At 32.6% G+C, this 22,929-nt stretch overlaps 5 protein-coding genes across 7 annotated transcripts; 3 read left to right on the top strand and 2 right to left on the bottom strand.

The window, feature by feature from the left end:
* Positions 1–116: 116 nt before the first annotated feature.
* Positions 117–4,599, bottom strand: LOC105185015 (HEAT repeat-containing protein 6). Its single transcript, XM_011144213.3, has 12 exons — positions 4,381–4,599; positions 3,972–4,220; positions 3,652–3,885; positions 2,740–3,565; positions 2,376–2,665; positions 1,922–2,263; positions 1,521–1,768; positions 1,211–1,430; positions 962–1,039; positions 683–889; positions 491–607; positions 117–397 (listed from the first exon to the last, which is right to left on the bottom strand). The coding sequence occupies exons 1-12, from the start codon at positions 4,558–4,560 to the stop codon at positions 227–229; spliced, it is 3,162 nt and encodes a 1,053-aa protein (XP_011142515.1). The 5' UTR covers positions 4,561–4,599; the 3' UTR covers positions 117–226.
* Positions 4,600–4,971: 372 nt separating this feature from the next.
* MFS10 (major facilitator superfamily transporter 10) lies at positions 4,972–8,997 on the top strand. Its single transcript, XM_011144215.3, has 7 exons — positions 4,972–5,296; positions 5,848–6,071; positions 6,628–6,864; positions 6,935–7,022; positions 7,121–7,341; positions 7,434–7,964; positions 8,078–8,997. Exons 1-7 carry the CDS (start codon positions 5,227–5,229, stop codon positions 8,198–8,200), a joined length of 1,494 nt encoding a protein of 497 aa, XP_011142517.1. The 5' UTR covers positions 4,972–5,226; the 3' UTR covers positions 8,201–8,997.
* An 874-nt stretch (positions 8,998–9,871) lies between these two features.
* Positions 9,872–13,309, bottom strand: LOC105185017 (uncharacterized). The gene is made up of 10 exons (XM_025302042.1): positions 13,208–13,309; positions 12,883–13,104; positions 12,254–12,747; positions 12,010–12,184; positions 11,499–11,834; positions 11,224–11,429; positions 10,891–11,143; positions 10,579–10,818; positions 10,245–10,496; positions 9,872–10,177 (listed from the first exon to the last, which is right to left on the bottom strand). The coding sequence occupies exons 1-10, from the start codon at positions 13,307–13,309 to the stop codon at positions 9,950–9,952; spliced, it is 2,508 nt and encodes an 835-aa protein (XP_025157827.1). The 3' UTR covers positions 9,872–9,949.
* A 943-nt stretch (positions 13,310–14,252) lies between these two features.
* Rab5 (RAS oncogene family member Rab5) lies at positions 14,253–19,037 on the top strand. Of its 3 annotated transcripts, XM_025302043.1 has the most exons (7): positions 14,253–14,820; positions 15,575–15,617; positions 16,839–17,007; positions 17,295–17,446; positions 17,657–17,873; positions 18,200–18,324; positions 18,746–19,037. In XM_025302043.1, exons 3-6 carry the CDS (start codon positions 16,845–16,847, stop codon positions 18,310–18,312), a joined length of 645 nt encoding a protein of 214 aa, XP_025157828.1. In that variant the 5' UTR covers positions 14,253–14,820; positions 15,575–15,617; positions 16,839–16,844; the 3' UTR covers positions 18,313–18,324; positions 18,746–19,037. The 3 variants fall into 3 exon arrangements, with proteins under 3 accessions (XP_025157828.1, XP_011142520.1, XP_019697798.1); XM_011144218.3 differs by lacking the exon at positions 15,575–15,617; XM_019842239.2 differs by lacking the exons at positions 14,253–14,820; positions 15,575–15,617 and adding an exon at positions 15,661–16,019.
* A 2,496-nt stretch (positions 19,038–21,533) lies between these two features.
* Positions 21,534–22,744, top strand: LOC105185038 (uncharacterized). The gene is given in 3 exon segments (XM_025302089.1): positions 21,534–21,958; positions 22,333–22,464; positions 22,547–22,744. Coding segments are annotated over 3 exon segments (672 nt in total). The 5' UTR covers positions 21,534–21,604; the 3' UTR covers positions 22,733–22,744.
* Positions 22,745–22,929: the final 185 nt, after the last annotated feature.

The following is a 22,929-nucleotide window of genomic DNA, read 5'->3' as shown; positions in this document are numbered from 1 at the left end:
GTCCAAGAACTTTTGGACCATATTGTATATAATACATATTTTATTTAACATTTTACAAATTAGTAAATAAAATAATATATTAAAATTATTTTTATTTTGAATGAATTAAAAATGACTGTTACTATAAATTTATATCTATTTTTCCAATAGAATCATGAATAATTTGTACAAAAAATGCTTGTCAAGAAATATTTTTAATTTCTTTTTACTATTGGTTCTTATAAATTTATATTGTAGGTGTGACATCTAAATTGTCATAGTGATTAGTTCTCTCAAATATATTTGCTAAGAATTGAGCGATTTGACGATTTTCGATGTATCGCGCATTTTTTGCATGATGTTCCAGTTGAGCTCTTGCTTTAATTAAATCCCCTAGTTTTTCAGGCAACACAGTTTCCTGCAACAGAATAGTTGATATATCTATTTTATAAAAGAATTTAACAATAATTTTTTTGTAATACACACACTCTTTATGTTATATATGTTATACCTGGAACTGTTTCATAAAATTAGAAATTTCCTCCACATGATCGCCAATTTCCTCCCAAAGATTTTGCAGTTCGGATTCTTCTGTACAAGCGGCAACACGACTGAGAGTAAGGCATAACTAAAAGATACATTTCGAGTTTGATTGATTGATAAGCGATAACGAGATCAAGATGATGTCAGCAAACATACTCACTTGTTGAATCAATGCATCTTGATGTGAATATTCCATATAGCTCGGGACATGTTGAGCATTTTCAAAGGCTAAAATAATATTTTTCCATAACATCACAGTATATTCACCATAATGATTACAAGACGATAGTGCCCATGCGGCATTAGTGCGGACTTTAAAATTAGGACTGTGACATATCAAATTAGCGAGCACTGGAAATACTTGAACCTATAAAAATATCTTTTTTTATATCTTAATAAAGAGAATATCATTCGTTGGTAATTTAAAGTATGTACGTACTTTCCAAGAAGATGGCAATATTGCGTCTGGATTATGACCTAAAACTAATCCTAAAGCTCGACAAGCATTCCATCGTACCTAATAACATAAATGTAAGATTCATCTTTTACAAATATATGTTAAGCAAGGAATATTTATTTACTGCAGTGAGGCACCAACATATAAATACCAAATCAGCACTGATATCAAACAGCTTTAATTGTAAATAAATTGAAACTCGTGATAGATTAGAATTATATTAAAACTTACTTTCATATCATTTCCTAAAACTGCACAATTAATAAGCGCATCTAGTCCTAATGCCGTATCGGAAAGTATGTGCTTCTCTGGACATAGATACAATATGGTTCCAATTGCTCTAACAGCATTGCACTTCACTTTATCGTTATCCTTTGCAGCCTTTACACACACTTGATACAATTGAGGTAATAGGACCTCCAAAGGCAATGGTTCTCTGTCTTCGTGTTGCCTGAAAAAAATATATGTACATAAATAGAGCATATATTGCAAAAAAAGGAAGATACATATTCATATCAAATGAAAAAAGGCATAAACAAACTTCTGTCTAGAGAGGCAATCACACAGGTTTGCCAATGCCCAAGCACTTTTTACACGAACACCAAGATTCTTGTCATCGGAGGTCAAGTAAACTATGTCAGCCAGATCCATGAGGAAACCGGTATCATCTTCTAACGCTGACAAAGTTACTAACATTCCTAATGCACGTAATCCGGCTGCCCTCACAGCGCTCTCTTCATCGCGAACTGCTCCGAACAATATCGTTATTACTAATATAACTCTTTGCCTCTGAAAATGTAAATCAAAATAATTATATTTTAATGTATCATATGAGCATATTTCAACAAGAAAATGTATAATCTTTATGTAAAAATATATTAATTTTAATGCAAAATAAATTAAAATCTCAACCAATTACGTACACTTCTCACCAATACTCACCGATAATTGTGTAAGTATATTTCCATTGATGCTACCCAGACAATCGCAAGCAGCTTCTCGCAGTATAGTCTGCGATGTTTGAGCAAGTGATATCATAGATTCAAATATAGTATTCCAAAATAGTGTACCGTTGTTATGATAGGCCTCAGTGTTTGCGAGGCAACCAGATATAATCTCTAAGACTCGACACGCATGTAATACCACTTGACTCTCCGCCTCTCCCATAACTGAGACCAGTGTTGTGGTCACTTTCTCTAAATGAGGAAACACGAGGTTGCCCGTATTGAATGCCAATCTTCCTATGAGTTTTAAAGATTGAAGTCGTACAGGTGTACTGATTGTCTGAAATGAAAAGAATATTATATTAGTAAAGAATATACATTGTATATATTGTTAATTTGATTGTTAACTTCCTTGATTGTAGACTTTTAGCTTTAAATATAAATCATGATACCTTATTAGATATATTTTCTAAACAGACGCGAACTAGCACACTAATTTTCTCATCTTTAGATATTTTAACTTCATTAGAACTGTTCACCGAATTATCAATATCTTCTATATCTATTTCTTCTTCTTCCTCCGTTCCGATATCGTTAGTAAGACTAGCATTGAACTGTAGTCTTTCTGACTCTGCATCATTCATAGATTGCTTAGCTAACATGTTCGATATCTCTGGAGTAATAGGTTCGCTCGAGGCGAATGCTTCGAAAACAGACAATGCTGCAACTCGCACAGTCGGATCTGTAAAAATGTTATAACACTTCACAACGATATAATAAATTAAAAATCATATAGAATAAGTAATAATGCTGTACCTTTATGAAATATGTGTGGCCTACAATTTCTAACTAATTTGTTGACCAAACCAGATTTTAAACGTTCATACGGTGTACCTTGTACGAGAGCCGCCGTGCATTTCAATGCATGAGTCAAAACAGCCACGTTTTTCTCAGTAAATAAAACCAATGATAATGTAAAATGCAATTCTTTGACCATCAAACAAACTATGCCAAAAAATGTGATGAAGGAAGTATAATTGGTATCCTCCGCGTGTTTCAAGAATGGTCTGGCACCCGTCAATAATTCTGTTAATGTACTTAATACATTTAGTCTAACTTTCGACACGGGTTCTACCAATATGCTTCTTGTTAACACTCGTGCGTCATTCCGTGAGCCAGTAGCAACAATTTGTGGCCAATATCCGAAAATCTCTCTACTTTGAGTGAACTCTGTGAGAACTTGCAATAAACATACAGCTCCCAATCTCACTTTGAAATCGACATGGACAGAATTGTTGCCTTCTGTGTCCGATGTGTCTGAATCGCTAGAATATTTGGAAGTTCCACTATGTTCTGAAAGAGTATTATTTCTTGTATCAGACATAATCTTTTTAGCAGCTGTTTTTTTCGGCCTTGCTTTGTGGTTCTTAAGATTCTTGCATTTTGGTATTACATGGACACGTTCTGGTAAATTCATTGCCGCAGGACGGAGTAATTGCGGCTTTGTAGTTGGATAATCTTTAATACCATGAAATAAAAATGCCTGTATCACTCCTAATATTTCCCCAATAAAATCTGGGGTATTAGGAATCATTTTCTTCGACACCATAAAATGCAAGATGTGTAGACACAAACGTATAACCTGTAAGTATACAAATTGTTGAATATATATTTTACATATTATATAACATGTTACATTTTATATATTATATAATAAAAATTACATACCTTACTGTAATAAAGTTTATCATCCTCCCAATATGGTAATAGTGTAAGAATCTTGAAAATAATATCTTTTATCAAAAATATAAATTCATCTGACAAATAATTACTGTTGTTTTTGTTTACCACAATCTCTTGTAAACACTCAAGAGCGTGAAAATTTATTTCAGACCATGGACCATATAATGGATTTAAATGTCTTATCAATAAATCTTTATCTCTCAGTAACAAACGTGCATACTGAAATATATGATGTTTAATTTTAAGAAATTGATATATTTACTTGATAGCAATTTAAGTTATAAGATAACATACTATACACTGACATGATTGATATCACTGAAATATCCAACATATAAGAAGCTCTTTATAGTAATCAATACATCGATTTGTGCCAATGGTTCAGAGAATTCCAATGCTTCTAAGATCCATCGTTTACAAGCAACAAATGTCCGACCATGAAGTTTAATATTACTTTGTGTTAAATTGTACAGAAATTTACAGGCATTCTGGACTAAGAATGTTTCTGCAGGTAAAATATTTGTGCAAAGTTGATTCACTAACAATAGTACAGCCTGAAAAATAAATCAGAATTTAATTTATATTTAATCTTATAACAATTGTTATATAAATACAAATTGTTGTACAAATTATACAAAATGTAGCTGTGGATATGATCATTATCACAAAATGTTTACTCTTATCATTTAATATAAATATAAATATGTTTCTTACATCATTATTTATAACATCAAGCCATCTATAATCCAGTTCATTAAGATCACTCAGGCATACATTAATTTGCTTTTTATCACTGAGTTTAGTACTAGTTAATGATAATAATCTATCAATTATTGATAAAAATTGCGTTGTAGTATCACTAATCACTGCATGATTTATATGTGACGAAGTCATGATTATAATTTAATGTGCGTTATAATATAGTTTTATTATATCAAAGAATATAAATAATTTTCATGATTAGCTTCCAATTTATATCAACCACATTACTATATGTTACTCGATTATAAAAAATTATGAAACGATGTCTATTGCAGTTAGTGAACACGTGAAACTTGTTTTGATTATCTTAGCTACGTTGGATTACAGAAGCTCTAGTTTACCGACTCTGTTTCTTCTTTATCATATTATGATTAAAAAGAATATCCAACTTGTGAAACTATTTTATCGATAACATCCTTTTTTAAGGACATCCTCCACGCGACAGCCGATAAATTTCTCACAATCACAAAAGTAATTTATGTTTTGTCGCCAAATACGACTCAGAGATGAGGCTGCTTTATAATTTCAGAATTTTGGTGACATTATGCAAGAACTCTCCCCTCCCTTCCCGTGGATATTAAAGTGATAACAAATCCGCGCGTCCGAATCACAATTTGTTCTCGACCGTGACGGTTGAGATGCGCGAATGTATTGGAGGGAGTGGAACAAAAACATAATTTCGATGTCTAGAATGGTAGTGAGTCATTGTGAAAGTGTGACATCACCTTAGAATAGAACGGATCACCTTAGAATAGAACGGATCAACCACGAAAACGAGGAAACGGGAAAGCAGGAATCATGGAAGTGCTGGATCCCAGCGTCTCCAGAGACGATCAGCCTCTTTGTGTCAACGTTTCCTTGGAACGAGGTCTGTCCGTGAGATTATCAGTAACATCCTGCATTCCTGCAACACCCACCGTTTGCGTAATTACACTTTCTCTCCTCGCGTATGACAGTGTTTATTTCCGCCAAAATAATGTGGCGCATTGTTTGGAAACAAGGAAATAATTATAGCGATATGAACGACGCGAGTAGAGCATTATTATCTAAAAACAATTTTCTTTTATTTGAATGTTGCAAAAAGAGAATTTACGCGGTATTTAACTGATAACAGTCAATGACATCAGTCGATGACAAGTTAAATGTGTCAGATGTCCTTTAGTTTTACATATAGGAGATCTCAATTGATACGTTCAAATGTTTTAAATTATTTAAATTTGTTTTATATTTTATCACTTAATAAAATATTAACATTTTAAAAAGACTAATTACTAATTACAAGACTAGTTTTATATATCATTAAAGAATCTTAACAAGAAAATGAAATTATGCCTTTAGATTGTTATCATTAATAATCAAATGCAGATAACAATTCATGTTCTTTGTTGTTATTATGTATTTATAGTAATATTCTTTCAGTTAATTCATCACAAATACCAACTGATACGAAATCATGTGTAAAAGCACGCCATACATTGGGTTTTCTGGGTTTCCTTGGTTTTGCTCTAGTATATGCTATGAGAGTCAACTTATCAGTAGCTATTGTTTCCATGGTTAATCAAACAGCAATACCGCATACTGAAGACAATGATACTAGCGATGTTTGCCATAAAATGAAGCCAATAAATGGAACCTTCATACCGGTAAAATTATTATTATTTTATATTTTAAGCTTTTATGGTAAAATACTTGATTTAGCTTTTAGATTGGTGCTATATTTTTCACAGACTTGAAAATAAATCAAATTTATTTCCAAATTCATGAAGAATAGATTGAAAAATAAATCTGAAATGAAGAACTTGTTACTAATCTAAAAGATCAAATATTATTCTTATAAATTACAGATCAAATAATTATTATTTTTATAAATATTATTATTTCAATATGTCTCTATATTGTATTGTATTTAAATTTTATGATTTATGAATATGAATGAGTGATTTTATGAATATGAATGTTTTATTCCATTGTGCCATTTGATATTACTTATTACTTAATATTATATGTTCACAGACTTATCTTGTTTAACATATGATTAAGCATGTGAATATATACATTTATATGCTTGTATACTGTGTAAAGATAATATTCTTTTCTATATCAATATAAATTATCTTTTTTTATTATTTTATTATACTCATTCATTTTGTAATCTTTTTATATTATTTCTATTATTGAGAATAAACTTATATTTTTCAGAGTGCAGGAGAATTTGCATGGAATGAGAAGACTCAAGGTATCATATTAGGTGCTTTTTTTCTTGGCTATGTAACTACAAATGTTCCAGGTGGTAGGATGGCTGAAAAAATGGGTGGCAAGTTAATTTATGGTCTCGGGGTGTTTTTGACAGCTGTGTTGACTGTAGTAAGTCCTTTTGCCGCATATTGGGGTCTGATACCGTTTCTAGTTGTGCGAGTTGCAGAAGGATTTACCGAGGTAAACATTTGCTTCTGCTTCTGAAATATATAAAATCGTCGCTAATATCTCATCAACATATTATATGTAGGGTGTAACATTCCCTGCAATGCATAGTATGCTAGCGCATTGGGTACCTCCATTAGAGAGAAGTAAATTTGCTGCTATAGTTTATGCAGGTAATTTGTCAGTTTTTTTCCATTAAATATAAATTATTCAGAGATATTTATTATTTAGATAAATCATTGTTAGATGTTTAAAGACTCACAATTTTCAGGTGCAAATTTTGGTACTGTTGTGTCGCTACCAGTGAGTGGCTGGCTATGTTCTTTAGAATTATGGGGCGGTTGGCCCCTCGCATTTTACTTGTTTGGTGGACTTGGTATCTTGTGGTATGTATTCTGGTTAACATTTATATATGATACTCCAGCACAACATGCAAGGATCGATCCTTCTGAGAAAGCCTATATCGAAGCCAGTGTTGAAAAAAAAGATGAGGTCGGTGTCATTCTTAATATATTAACACTCAAATAAAAGATCGTGTTAATAGATCTGACTTAATAATAATAAGTAAGAAATTCTTATGATAGGATGACGATCCGGGAGTACCTTGGCTATCCGTTTTCATGTCTCTACCTATGTGGGCTATCACTATCACGCAATGTGGGCAATCTTGGGCCTTCTACACTCTCTTGACCGAACTACCAACGTACATGGATAAGATCTTGCGTTTGAATGTGCAACAGAACGCCTATTTATCGGCGCTGCCTTATCTGAGCGCTTGGTTGGTGGGTCTTGGTATCTCAAGCTTCGCGGATGCTCTCCTTGCTCGTCGTATGATATCACCATTGGCTTCGTTTAAGCTGTGGAACACTGTAGCCTCATTAGGTCCCAGTCTTAGTTTTGTCGGTGCTATCTGGGCTGGTTGCGATCGTATGACAGTGATGCTAATGCTCGCCGGATTAGGTTCTCTTCAAGGGGCGGTGTACGCTGGAAATCAGATGAATCATATTGCGTTAGCTCCGCGTTATGCTGGTACTCTGTACGGATTAACCAATGCCGCGGCAAACACGTGCGGTTTCTTGGCGCCATATGTAATTGGCAGTATAGTTGAAGGACATGTTAGTACATTTTATGTACTTTAGTTGTAAACAAAAAAGTTGATTCGTTTCAAACATCCTCCGTGATATATGTATATGTGCATTTTCTTTATGATCTTTTTATATTATCACAGGAGACTCTCGCGCGCTGGCATACGGTTTTCTGGATGGCAGCAGGAATAAATATGGCTACTAATTGCTTTTACCTAATGTTCGCTTCTGCCACGGAACAACCATGGAGCAAGGGTGGCAGTTGATGACAATGTCACATTAGACATGCGATATTGAACGTGGAAAATAACATATTCTTCAATCATGTTGCACACAGTACGTTTTAACTCAGCTTTAAAGGTCATGACAGCTCACTTCATGTGATTCGGTATACAGGTATCACCGAAATTATTAAAATAATTTAACATTCCGATTCCTTTACTTTAAGTTTTTTGTCTGGTCACATGCATCGTTCAGCGAGATATGATACAAATAGATCAAATTTCAATTATCAATTCGTGCTAATATAGTATATGACGTAAATACACACTGCTGAATGTGATATTTACGCTAAATATTGGAAATGAAAAGCATGTACTTTCCTCCTAGTTGTTTTATTGTCCTAATGATTCAATTACGTCGATTATTATGTGATGTGTAGGTAAATGAAGAAAAAAGTCTATTATTGGAAATTAATTAGGTAACTAAATAATCAGCATCATATGTGCGATACTATTCCTTAAATCGGGAATTATAAGATTTTCAACTTTATGTATATGCTCGATTTTCGAACGTATGTATATACATATAAGAAAATTCTTGATCTAGGAAAAAGTACAGTATACATGATGTTGACAGAATAAACTGTGATATTGATACAACGTGATACATATGAAGAAATAATATTTGATTCTCGCATATTTAATTTTAAACATATCTCGCTACCATGTAACAGACAAAAACTTTAACAATTGAAAACTGTAATATATGTGTCTTTCATTATATTTTATATATGCGAATTCTGTACTGGTGACAGAAGTTTAAAAAGAAAGAATTAAAATTTAATGTTATTGAGAATTATATTTATGTATATTAATATATTTTCTTATTTATATAATTTAAAAAAAAGATATGTTGCCACGTCAATCTTATCTTGGCATATAAATGTATTTCTTTGAAAAAATGGTATTACTTATTTATAATGCCAAAGGATAAAGTAAGATAAATAGCTTCTATATATACATGAAGCTTACTTTAACCATGTCGATGTATTATTAACGTATATATTTCTGATAGTAAAATAACATGCGAATTCGAGTAAACGATTTTATCGTTAAGAAAAATTATATATACATAATTATTTGTAGAAATTTTATTCTACGTATTTGTGAGATAAAGCAAAGATTATAAGCAATCGTATTTAGTTATAATGGAAGCGTAACATAGACGCATTAAAGTATTAGTTTTAGCCATTGGCAAAAACACTATCGCTACTCTTAATGGTATATTGCATGCGTATTATACATTTTTAATCTATTTAATGGTATTTTAAGAAGTAAAAATTTTTGCATAATCAAGTACAGAATAACTGTACTTGAGTTTTAATTTATGAGAAGAAATGTAAAAATAGTCTTACACAGATAATTATACAAAAGTTCTTTCCGAATGTAACGATCACGTTTGATGTGCAATGACCAAAAAATGTACAATAATAATAGTCAATATTGTTTATATACAATTTTTCATAACATTTGTACCTCCTATTCCTTTAATAAATCTTTCAGTTAAAGTTGCATCGTGCTGTTTTTATAGAAAGCTAAATTTATCAAGATACAATTATCAAAATGTTTATTATATTATATTGATAGAAATTTTAAAATGATTGAATATAAAATAGTTAAATATGTAAATATATGTAAAAATTCAAAAGGGAAAAAAGAAGATAAAATTGCATTTACCAATTTATATACGCATTTATCACGTACACTAGTAAAAGTCCTAAAGTAAAAAGGATGTTAGCTTGAATTTAAATCATCTTTCTTCTTAGCGGTAAGCTCGAAGATCATATCTCGCATGCGGCTTAAGTCAGTCAATTCTGCTTTCATTCTTTGTATATTCCCTTCTTTTTCCGATATGGTCTGCTCGTACGTGTGCAACATTTGCGTCATTTGTTGAAGCTCTTGCTTAAGCGCAGATATATCTCTCTGATTCGTTTCAATCTCTGCTTTTTTCTTCTCTAAAATCTGCAAAAATAAGACAAAATATTGAAATTTTATATTTTTTGTTTCCAATGTGAAAAGATTTTCGTACATGTTCTTTCTTGCTGAGAGAATCCTTCATTTTTTGTAGAGCTTTGTTTAATTCACGATTCATATTGCTCATATCCGTAGCTTTCGTTTCAGCAGTTACGCGTTCATTTTCTGATTCCTGGACTTTCCTATTTAATGTATCAATTTTATTATTACTGACTTCTAGTTCCTTCGTACGTTGCGTTAGTTTCTCGTTCAAGTATTCTATATTCGCTGTTTTCTCCATCACAATTTTTTTCAAAGATTCGATTTCCTGTACAAAATACAAAAGTCGTAATTATGAAAACATTCGTGGCAATTGTGTGATTCGCACAATTGTAATAGTATATATTAACTTTTTTCTTGATCAAAAGCACTTTCTTGGATTGATCCTCCATCTCACTGAGCTTTCCTGTTAATATAATTTTTTCAGCTTTTGTTCCTTCTAAACATTGCTGGGTATCGAATAGTAGTTGATGTAATCTACAAGATTCAGCTACCACTTGTGCTACTCTATGCTGAAGACTGGTGGAATGATTATTCGCCGCTTCTAAGCTCGATTGCATCGCCCTTTCGGAATGCCTCATTGCTGCTAACTTTAAAAAAGTTAGATACGATATATACAAATATAGGTATGATATAGAATAGAATATGCGAGAAAATTGTACCTTATACTCGTATAATTCCATTACCGCGGATGTCGGAATATCTGCTATCTGATTTGATTCGAAAGCCGATTGTAATCTGGTCAAAAACGCATCAAGACGCTCCTCTTGTGCGATCGAGAATAAAGGTGCCATTTCGTTTCCGGTATAATTCAAAGGTGTCTTGTTTGTAATATTTCTCAATATATCACTGTTAGTACTTTGCACTAGTACCAATGGTTCTAATTCTTTCATGCAAAGTGCCACTGCGACAACACTTATCGAACAGAAACATCATATTGCACAATTATTTTACAATGAGTCAAAGTGAACATTTTGTTATACGACCACACTTACCATTCCTGTGGAAACCCAACCGAGGATGTTAACTGCAAGACTTTCTGCTTCACCTCGCTGTCACCAGTGAATAATGCTAATGCCATTGTCATTTGCACTTGTTTTCTACTGAGCAATTCGGAGTACAATGTTAACCAATTGGAATGATTCGCTGCCAAGTCCGCCGTTAAAACTAACGCGTGAATATAAAGATTGATAGAAGTATTCTGCAATATTGGAAATAGATTTAGTATATTTCTAACTTTTACTACATATTTAAGCTTAAGGAATAATACCTGGATGAAATTCCCAGTCCAATCTCCAGCAGCAGAAAATTCATTATCTAGCATATGGCTGAATAAAATACGCATCTCGTGTTCACTAAACGACTGCATGATCTTCTTTCTGAGTGGAATGCTCTTGATCATTTCTTGAAACAGTTGCATTAATTCAGCTTGTCTAGTTTCTGTCTCCGCGTTCCTACTTCTATTTTGGTCATTAATTTCATCTCCTGAATTCGTTATGAGCATAAGAACAGATGGATCTAGTTCTGTTAGAACGTCAGTGGAAGTTTTGGTGCGTCGTGAATCAATAATTACAGTTCGTATAAGTGCTAAAGCTTTAGAGCACACCTACAACCGACAGAAGAACTATGATTAAATTATTAATTAACTCTTCCTTCTTGTATAAATTCCTGTTATTATATATCAAATTATAGTATTTATAAAAGATATAGTTATCAATATTAAAGAAAATGATAATGTAGATATAGTTATTTATATTATAGATATAGTTATGTTTACATACTTGTTCCACAGGTACCCATGTCATAGCTGATTTTATACAAGCAGGATATAAAGGAATTAAGGCAGGTAACTTCAACTTCACTAATGATAATAAAAATTCCATTATAAGAGCAACACATTCTGGATCTGTTTCCTCTTCCAATGTAGCCAGTGTATTATCAACATCTTTCTGGTAACTAGACAATACCAAAAATATGTCCTGTATTACTTGCATTATGCAAAAATCTTTAATGTAATTGACTTACTTTGAATATGTAAGCAGCACATTTCGAGAATGTTCATTTTGTCCAACATCATTGAAGAAATCGATAATATGTCTTAATAATAAAATATCCTTTTGTCTCATTGCTGTCCTGAGATTGACAAAAGTCAGTGATGCAAAGTCCAAGATATATTTCTCAGAAATGTTTGTATTAGTTGGTTCAAGTATAATTAAGAGTTTACAACATTGCACACTAGTACTGAGATGATCTTGAAGCTTCAGTAATGTTCGAATGAACTCTTTAGTTTTGATAGTTCTCATCAATGTGTATACTGCTGGAAGATTTTTATAACATAGATTTACCAGCACTCCTAAAGAAAGAGCAATAATTTCTTCTTCTTTTGATTGTTCAATCCATTGAGTCAAGATAGAAATTAAATATGGAAGATGAGCTTCTTGCCATGATATTTTAATTCCATATGTTAATTCTTGAAGTAATTTCAAAACTCTTATCCTCTTTTCAGTCGTCAAATTTGCCTATGTATAAAAGAAAACAAATATTTTTTAATCTTTTGTTTAATTATAAAACAAATTCTATTCTAAATAATATTTTTAATAAACATTTCTTTTCCAAGTTTGTTGTAATGATTATAAAACATCAATGTTTCTTACTTCTAGTAACCTTGCCAATATTGGGGCAAATTTGTATGTATGAATAAGTGCTTGTCTAGCAGGAACATTTCGGCAAACATTTTGTAAAACATCTATGGTGCTCCAGATCAAAGTAGATCGAGATCCCAAAGAGTTCATAAGCTCATACAAGCTCACATAAAATTCTGCAGCTATACTGGTGCCAGGATCAAATATACTGAGATCCAATGATGCACTTATTACCTGAGAAGCAAATTTATTGCACAAAATGCTACATTTCATTCACGATCATTTTATAAGATGTAACTGTATATACAATGTCATATAAATATTGTTTCATATTTACCCCGAGATTCCTTTGTATATCGGACGTAGCGTTTTCATTGGGATGCTTGTTATAATCTACAGCCACCGAAATGAATGCTTTCATTTGCTGGTATTTTTCCATTCCTTCTTACATTCAAGTATTTTGTGAGGAGAAAATTTGACAGTTTTTCCACACGTCTAACAAATGTGCAGCCGGAAAACTTTGAAAAATTAACTACGAATAGATACGATAAACCACGCGTTGGTATTTAACACAAAATAAGGATAATTCTATCTCGAAATTAATATCAGAAATCGCAGTTCAAAGAATGGTGCATATCGTTACTAGCAACATACACGTTTTCACGTCGTAAACACAAGTCTGTCAAACGGAAAGTTGTAACTCTGAACAGCCACCATTTTTAAAGACGATTCAAACCGACCAATTGCGTATTGATTATCATGCGAACCAATCAGAGGAACAACATTCAACCTTATTTCTATGTGATTATAGTTCTGTGATTATAGTTTATATTTCGTCCTCCTATGTCAATTCCTATTGGTCAAATCAGTGGTATAATAGATAGTGTTTTAGGTACGTTGCGTTATAGGTACGCCGCATAATAAATCATCATGTTCAAATTGCTTCCTATTTATCCGTAGTGGTTGGTACGTATACACTTGTGAGTCGTGAAGAAAAAACGGTGTCGGGACGAGAGTCTCCTACAAGTAGTATCCGCCGAGATTCGCGTTCCGAACATCGTCGTTCGAGTTCCGTCTAATTCGCGACGTCAATCGAGTAGTCGCACTGCATCGCTGCGACCTTCGGAAACGAAGCAGAACGAACAGCGAAAAGTGACGCAGCACCGTATGCACCGCGCGTGTCGGTAATCTCTTTCCCTTTCTCTCTTTCCCCCTCTTCCTCTCTTTTCTTTCTGTCTCTCCCTCTCTAACGCGGTGTGTTAAAGTTCCGACTGCTACTCCTCGTTCTCGTCGTCTTCGTCGTTATCATTATCATCATCGTCGTCGTCGTCGTCTTCGTCGTCGTCGTCGTCGTCGTCGTCGTCGTCGTCGTCGTCGTCGTCGTCGTCGTCATCGTCGTCGTCGTTGTCGCCGTCGTTGTCGCCGTCGTCGGTATCTGGTGGTATCATCGATATAGGTTACAAGAGAGAAGAGACGAATGCTCAGGCTGCTGCATCAGATGGAAGTGTAACGAAAACGCGACAAATACATCTTTTGAACGTACGCTTCCGTTACATGCAAACGAAGAATCAAACGGCATCGAGCGAGAGCGAAAAGACGAAGTGCAAATATTAATCTTCTGGATCGTGGTGAACCATACTTAAGAGGAGCGGCTCGGAATTATTGCTGTTATTGCCGTGTGTCGTTCTCGTATAACGTCGACCAACAGAGCTGTCCTAAATGTACACATTCTACGTCGATTGCGCGATCTATGCTCTGTCAGCAGCGGGCCAATCTACCGGAGACAGTGAGTGATCGTGCTTGACGCGCGGTAGTGAACCGACGTGAATCATCGTCGCGCGACGGTGTTACGCGCCTGTCGTCGTCGTCGTCTTCACGCGTCGTCGTTCCACGAGTCAACAGCCAGCGTACAGCGTTCCTATTTAACGACGAACTTCCTGACGCAAGCAGGTTAAGCATATTCTAACACCCATGATTTCCAACTTGACAGGTGTTCGTCACCCGTCGTTCGAATGAGAACGTGTGCGAGCAAGCGAAATAAGAAACAAATTGTTAAATTATCCCGAGAAAAATGAGATCGCTCACGTGTAAGAAGAAAATATAACAGGATGTTTACACATCCGGACGGGGAACGAAAGCGCGTGCATTATCATTTGGACGCGTTTTCCTGGAGAAAACAACATGCTCTAGTTTTTAAAGGGAGTTTGATATTTCGGATTTCCTTGCTGACGTTTCACGGGCGGTGACAAGTGCTCAGGGCTGTAACAATTGTGGTGCATCGTTCACTCCCTTTATTCATCTCTTCTCTCTCTCTCTATCTATCTCTCTCTCTCTATCTCTATCTCTCTATCTCTATCTCTTACTCGCTCGCGCGCTTGCTGCTTTCTCCCTCGCACTCCCTCCGTTTCCTCACGATCTTTTTCCGCTATCTCATATCTCCGTCTCTCTCTCTCTTATTTGCACACATACACGATGCGCGCTTGCGCGAGTATACATACGTGCGCATATACGTACGTGCGCCATGATGTGTACGCACGACATACACGATCAGGCTCTCTCTCTCTCTCTCCCCCCTCTCTCTCTGTCTCTGTCTCCCTTTTTCTCTCTCTCTCTCTCTCTCTCTTTCTCTTTCTCTCCTTGTTCCTTCTTCGCGTTGCATTGATGCACCGTTTTTGAACGGTTTCTCATGATTTTTCGATAATAGCTGTTTCAGCCAAGGTTACTACGAGGTGTTACCGATGACGTAGGTAATCATTCCACGAATTTTTCTATCGTCGCACAGTAGCTCGTAACTAAACGGAGCAGCCACATAGAGCGCGCGCGAGCGAGCGGAGCTTGTCGGTCCTTTTCACGAGCGTCGCACGAATCTCGTGATTTGTCGTAAAAGCCGTCAAGTTGTGAGTGCATTGCTCTGCTCGCAAGCGTTGTTCCCGTATTCACTCTTTCCTTCTGGCCCATTTACGGAACGGCCGTTTCAGTACTGTCAGCGATATCGCACTGAGAGAAAAGAGTAATGCGAGAAAGACGCATTTGGTTGCGCTAACGGAGACTAATTGGATAATATAATTAACAGTGCTGAACCTTAATGGGTTAAAAAGAATCTACTCTGTTTCCCAAATAGTTAGCTACTTTATCGAAGCAGTAAATTCGTAAGTAATCGCCGATTCTGTCGCGACTCCAGTCCCGATTACCAGAATTTCATTAATCACTGTGCAATTCTTTTACAAACGCGAATTTTTTATTTAGTTCATTTGCAGATCTCTGTCCGGCCGTATTCGGTCGCTTTTATAATTCTTGTATTTCAACAACTTTTATTTTAATGCTACTTTTGTCCTGCAATCTGTATTTTTCTGGATATCCTTATCTTATCACACGCACTCATATTTTGTGAAAGTATCTTCTCCCGAGAAGTAATTCTGCTCCTTGTATATTTTTTATAACATCTACTTTTAATTATGCCTATTTGTGACATCCATTTTATCTGTTTTATATTATGTATCTAATTGAAATTTGACACGAAGCACTTTGTGATTTAATGACATTAGAATTGCCTAATTACAGTGTACACGAAATGTCTTATCTGCCATATGAAGTTCCAGTATAAATAGACATTTATCTGTTAAATTGAGTTCTAGAAAACAGACAACTGCAATTGAAAATTATAAAATCTCATTGTAATATGGTTATTATCCATATAAGATTCATTTTAATGCAGAGATAATGCAGAGAAAATATATTTGTTTCTTACTTTGCAACAAGAATATTGATTAATGAACAAGTTTTATTTGTTTTATGTTTAGATATTGAAATGTTTCATTACAAAATATTTGTTTTTATATAATAAGTGTATTATAGTTACATATAAAAAGATATAAGATATTTCTATTAAAATATGTTGTATTTATCCATAATTAGTGAGTATTGTAAGATAAATTAATTTTAAGATAATAAATAAATTTTCTTTATAGGTGATCATGGCGAATCGAGGTACAGCTCAAAGGCCAAATGGATCGACGCAAGGGAAAATCTGTCAGTTTAAATTAGTTTTACTCGGTGAATCAGCAGTTGGAAAATCGAGCCTTGTTTTAAGGTTTGTCAAAGGACAATTTCACGAATACCAGGAGAGTACAATTGGTGGTAAGGATATTCACAATCATTTTTTACTTTTTTGTATTTAGTAAAAGCACAAACAAATTTACCTTTTTGAGTTTTTCAATAAAGCCATAGCTGTTGAAATATATATCTCTCTTAATTTAAAAGCTGAAAGTTCATATCTCATATAGTAGATTACATTGTCTATATGGCAAAAAGATTTATACATGTCCTTTTTGCATATTTATTTTTGTATTGTGCATTTAATTATTTTTATTTATTATCTTCCTCTTTACCAATTATTTTCACTATATTTCAAATATTATTTCCAGCTGCATTTTTAACACAAACTGTATGCTTGGACGATACAACTGTAAAATTTGAAATTTGGGACACTGCGGGGCAAGAACGTTATCACAGTCTCGCGCCAATGTATTATCGTGGTGCACAAGCAGCCATTGTTGTGTATGATATAACAAACCAAGTAAGTAATTTGTTAACACGTTATGTAAGTATCTACAAATATAATTAATTTTGAAGAAACTATTATTCTTTTAATTAGATTTTTACAATCAGTTTAACGTAAAAAGGTCATGAATGTTCAAAAATATAATAGGTCACAACATAGAAATAAATCAATAAATACATAGCTAAATACTTGGATTTACTTTTACTATATACTTATATTTTATAGGATACATTCTCGCGTGCCCAGACATGGGTGAAGGAATTGCAGCGCCAAGCCAGTCCAAGCATAGTAATAGCATTAGCTGGTAATAAGGCGGATTTAGCGAATAAAAGAGTGGTGGAATATGATGAAGCTCAAACGTACGCAGATGAAAATGGCCTCCTCTTCATGGAAACATCTGCTAAGACGGCGATGAACGTCAATGATATATTCCTTGCAATTGGTAAGCTATTTGTATTTTCCTAACACTTCGTGAAACTAACGTTTACTTTCTTAAATCACAGTATACTGGTTATTTTTAAGAGATCTCAATTGAATCGTTTGTCCTTTTTATTTGTAAAATGTACATTTTGTGCTTGATAATGTACGTATCAGAAACGTTACCCTGTTTTCTGTTACGTGCTATCGTTAAATGCTTGGTAATGGTAATTCTATATCCACTGATAGTATGTTACATTGAACAGCAAGAGAATAATTTTTGGCAAAACAGTATCGAGATATATTTATGTAGTTATTCATCGCAGGAAAATTATTTTCCCTTTTTTACAGCTAAAAAACTTCCGAAGAACGAACAATCGGGAAATGCAAGTACGAGTGGTCAAGGCCGTCGATTAGTCGAGTCGGATGGGCAAAAGGCAGCAACCAGCAATTGTTGCAAGTGATTATCTAAATCCGTATGTGTCTCACAATATATTCGTATATCTATTTTTACATTATTTGAATATACTATCTTTCAAATTTATTAAATTAAAATGAAAGAGAGAGAAATAGACATTATTCCATTCTGAGGAGCCCAGAAAACATTTGATATGCCTAATGAATGTGTTATGAATCAAACACATTCAGTGTAACATGTAATAACATGTTCACGTATTTTTATAATATTAAATATATACAAAGAAACGAAAGAGCGACTCAATAAAAAAAAAGGGAACGGGGAAAATATCAATTTGATATTCTGTAGTATAGACATTTGCACTTTAAAATGCTTTTAGTGGATTTTTATATTAGTGTCGTAAAATGGGATATATAATTTGAGTAGTTATACACAGTTCAGTAGATTATATTTCTTGTTATGTTTAATACTTTTTATAGCATATATTCAACTCGGCTCTTTTGCCTTCTTTATATTTATTGGAATACGAAGAAAATAGACCGAAACAGCAGGCTGGAAGTAAAATAAGATGAAAAGCGCAGATTGAAAGTAAGATCTAATAATTAATAGTGTATCATGACGTGCAATGACATAATCAATTCTATATGAATAAAAAAAAAGTAAGATACAAGAACATATATTGATACGCAATACTGTCGAGGAATGACGTGCGCTAGTATATAGTAATTCACATGTATATGACCATTAAATTTATAATCCACAAGATACAAATATACCTATAATGTTTTGCTGTACAATATTTAGCTAGCATTGGCAATCTCTTGTAATTAAAAAGAGGTTTACGTAAAATGTATATGTGAAGAGAAAAACATTCTTTTTTAAATTTGTGATATTTCCATCTCAATGATGTATCTATACTCTTATTTGTTCGTAAATTTTTCTTTTGCATTATTAAATCTGTTTAAATTTGTTCAATATATTAACTTTTAATATAGTAGTCCTTCATATATGTAATTAAATGATTTTTTACAGTAACTAAATCTATAATAGTATGATATTTCTTTGATATTTGCTGTATTTAATAATGTTATACAGTATCCCTGTTAAATCATCCCTTTGCTCCTTGAGTAGCAATCCTTTCGTATTCTTCTGATATATATTTGTATTAGATTTAAATATAATATTGACGTTACTGCGACATCTTTGTTAAAATCAGAGTTATTGTTTGTGCATAAAAACTGTAGTCTATGTGACACAATTTGTGTGTCTAAAAGCATATTATTTTTTACTAGTATTTTCTCTTCTATTTTATTATATATTTATTAACGATTAATAGATGCATTATTCAAAGATCTGAGATGAAAAGAAAATTATCTAAGCACTAAATATGCCTTAATTGTAGGCATATCGTAGTATTCATACATATATAATACTACACACACATGTTTGTAGATATTACAAACTTGTAAAAATCCTTTTTCGATGGACTATTGTTTCCGACTGACAAAGGTGCTATATGAGAATACATGTGCATGATGCATTATGCAAGCTTGTGAAAATGTTTTTTGTAACTTATAGTAATATTCCTATCCTGTGCAATGATTCTTATATTCGGATTATATTTGAAAAGTATATTAAAGCAACATAACAATAGAGGAAAAGAAGTAAAGTTGTTTAAAATTACAAGAAAATTCTCAGGGTATAATCTTTCTCCTCGATATATATATATATATCTTATATATATTTAATCTTATTTCTACATAATAATATATACATACATATATATTCTATTAAAAATGATATAGATTCTATATTATTGTACAGAAAAGTTTTTAATATTTGCCAAGCAAAAAAAATGTTTTACGGTAATTACTTCTTATGCATTGTAGGTATTCAATAACTGTAATACAGTATATGATGGAATTGTATATTTAGATTTATTTTCCTTTATCGTCGTTATACGTGTATATACGTAACTGGAAAGACTTATTTCTTATGCATATATTTGTAAACGGTATATTTGCATTATGTGTTTGAACTATCAACAATACTTTAGTTAAATACACACTTATTCGTTCACAAAAATCGTTTTATTTTTGTTGAGAAATTAGTTATTTTTCAGAGATTTCCCGATTAAATTAGGTAAGTTTGAAGAAAATTGTAAATAGTATAAATGCATTATTTGTGTGTATTGTTCGCAAGAATTTATGTTGTAACGTATCGATGAAATTTTACACTGTCAATATGGGAAACTTGTCGATGTGTTATTTATAATCACATTACGTAAATTACTTGCTTTCATGCATATTTAGAGTAATACTGCAGTAGACGCACTATCTATTTCTGATTACAGATATGTACTATAATCTACAAAAATAGGTACACCATAAGTGTGCTACAATGAATTTGGGAGGAAGATATACACTCCTGAAGGGAAAAACATTATACAGAATGGGAAGTGAACTGTGCCCACGGGACATTCGCAAACATTTGCTTGAGTGATTGACTAAAAGCCTGCGTCTCAATGTAATCGACGATATATCATCTATTTTGAGTATCAGATCTTTAAGAGGTGGTAAAAGAAATAAAAAACTCCCATTTGTAATTCTAGTAGTATAATGTGGGCGGTGTTCGTTATAAATATATAAATATATATATATAAATATAAATACACATTATATATTATAAATCATATAGGTAAATATGATTTATGTAATAAGTAATGTGCTTTAATGATAATAAATAATAATAATAATAATTAATAATAATAACGTTAATATTATACCATAAATACTGATAATAACAGTACGTCTAAAATATGCAACATCTAATGAATTTTTGGCACGCAAAAATCTTGTAAGATAGGAGAGGCTATTCTTGCTGCTATTACTATGTATTTTCTTTCTTAGTTTGTAATACATAATATTTCTTGCTCTAAAATATACTGTATATTAATTTTATTGACAACTCGTAATGAATTATAAATGATTACACAGCAAAAAAAATAAAGTTGTGAATATTGAGATGACTTTTCATGATTGCCTATTTATTCGACCAGGATTATATTTGTAGAAAGATGGTTTACTTGTACAAATTTGATAATTTATTGTTTTACGTACATTAATATGTATATGTTTGTATGTCCGTTTATGTAAAGTACTAATAAGTTTCAAAAAGATATTAAAAGGTTTTGTTGATACGTCGTCTACTTATATATTCACTTGGTATATATATATATATATATATATATATATATATATAATCAAATTTTAATTAATATACTTCTGTATTCACAGTAAATATGTTACGTAGAATCATCTGTTTAACCACGTTATGAAATGTCTAAATACAATATAGAAATGAACGACGTATTTAACAAGTTTGATAAAACGAATGCGATAATAGATATAAAACGCAGCTTTCTATCTGAGCGCACAATACCAGATGATAAAGCGATTTTACTCAGGAAATTACTTTCTGAGCCTAAATTCGAAAGCAATGTGAGTTACGATGATATATGCGGACCTTGGAAATTTGACAATGTATCGTTGCAATATCAACGCGGTTACATATCCTCGACTTTATATGTTTCCAAATTGATAATGCCCGAAGATGTAACTTATATGAAAAAACAGCAAGATAAGAAATTGATTTCGCTATTTCTCGGTAAACGTGCACTTTACTCGAATTGTTAAAATCGCCAATAACTCTTAAAGTGTGATGGAAAAATTACATCCTTTATAAGCAGTTAACATACGAATAAAATGTCTGTTGTAATTTATTGTACTTGTATTGTACCTACCAATCTATTGTGCATATTTACAGAAAGAAAAATTTTGCGCAATGTATTGTATAAAGATGGAAATCAAGATATACTCGTGAAACTTTTATGGCAAACTTTTACATTTTTCAAGTACAAATATATGAAATATTTCATGTTCTTACATATACATATATCATATATTACTACGTAATATATGATAAATAATAGTGTAAAATTATATTTTTATTCAGATATGTAATGTACGTGATAATTTAGGATCTATAGATACCAATATAAAATTTTTTAAATCCATATTTCAGAGAAAAACTATTCACCGATCATCAAATTTCAACAGTCCTAGAATTAGTGCTCTCAACTCATCGTTTTTATCTCGCAAACTATTGGAATACAGCTGAGCAAATATACAAATATTTTGTTGAGCAAATTCTTTCATGTACCGTTATGGTAATTATATATTATTTTTGAATGCGCACAAGTATATTAGAAATGAATACAGACATACAATATTTATTCACAATAATTTTAGGATCCACCAAAATGTACAGAAATATTCACACCAAATGAAACTGGAACAATACTTGAATTTTTTCGCGAAATATATCTGGAAAATCTTGTACTGTTACATCTCGTTTACATGATTCATTACCGTATTGTTATGCAATTTGATGACCAGCCACGATAAATATATTCGTACGGTATAAATCAGATCTTGGCAAAAAACTATTTTTATTTAAAAAGAGCATACATTCAATGATACGAAATATAAAATAATCTCACGCAAAAGAAATAAGCCAAGACACTAACAAAATAAGTCAAGGCAAACTAACAAAAATCGAGTTATAAATCTTTACGATCGACAATATTCAATATCAAACTTCA

This window comes from Harpegnathos saltator, unplaced genomic scaffold (assembly GCF_003227715.2).
Source record: "Harpegnathos saltator strain DR-91 unplaced genomic scaffold, Hsal_v8.6 scaffold467, whole genome shotgun sequence".
Classification (NCBI taxonomy): Eukaryota; Metazoa; Arthropoda; class Insecta; order Hymenoptera; family Formicidae; genus Harpegnathos; species Harpegnathos saltator.
The sequence above is the reverse complement of the archived record's forward strand: the minus strand, read 5'-3'. Positions and strand labels throughout refer to the sequence as shown.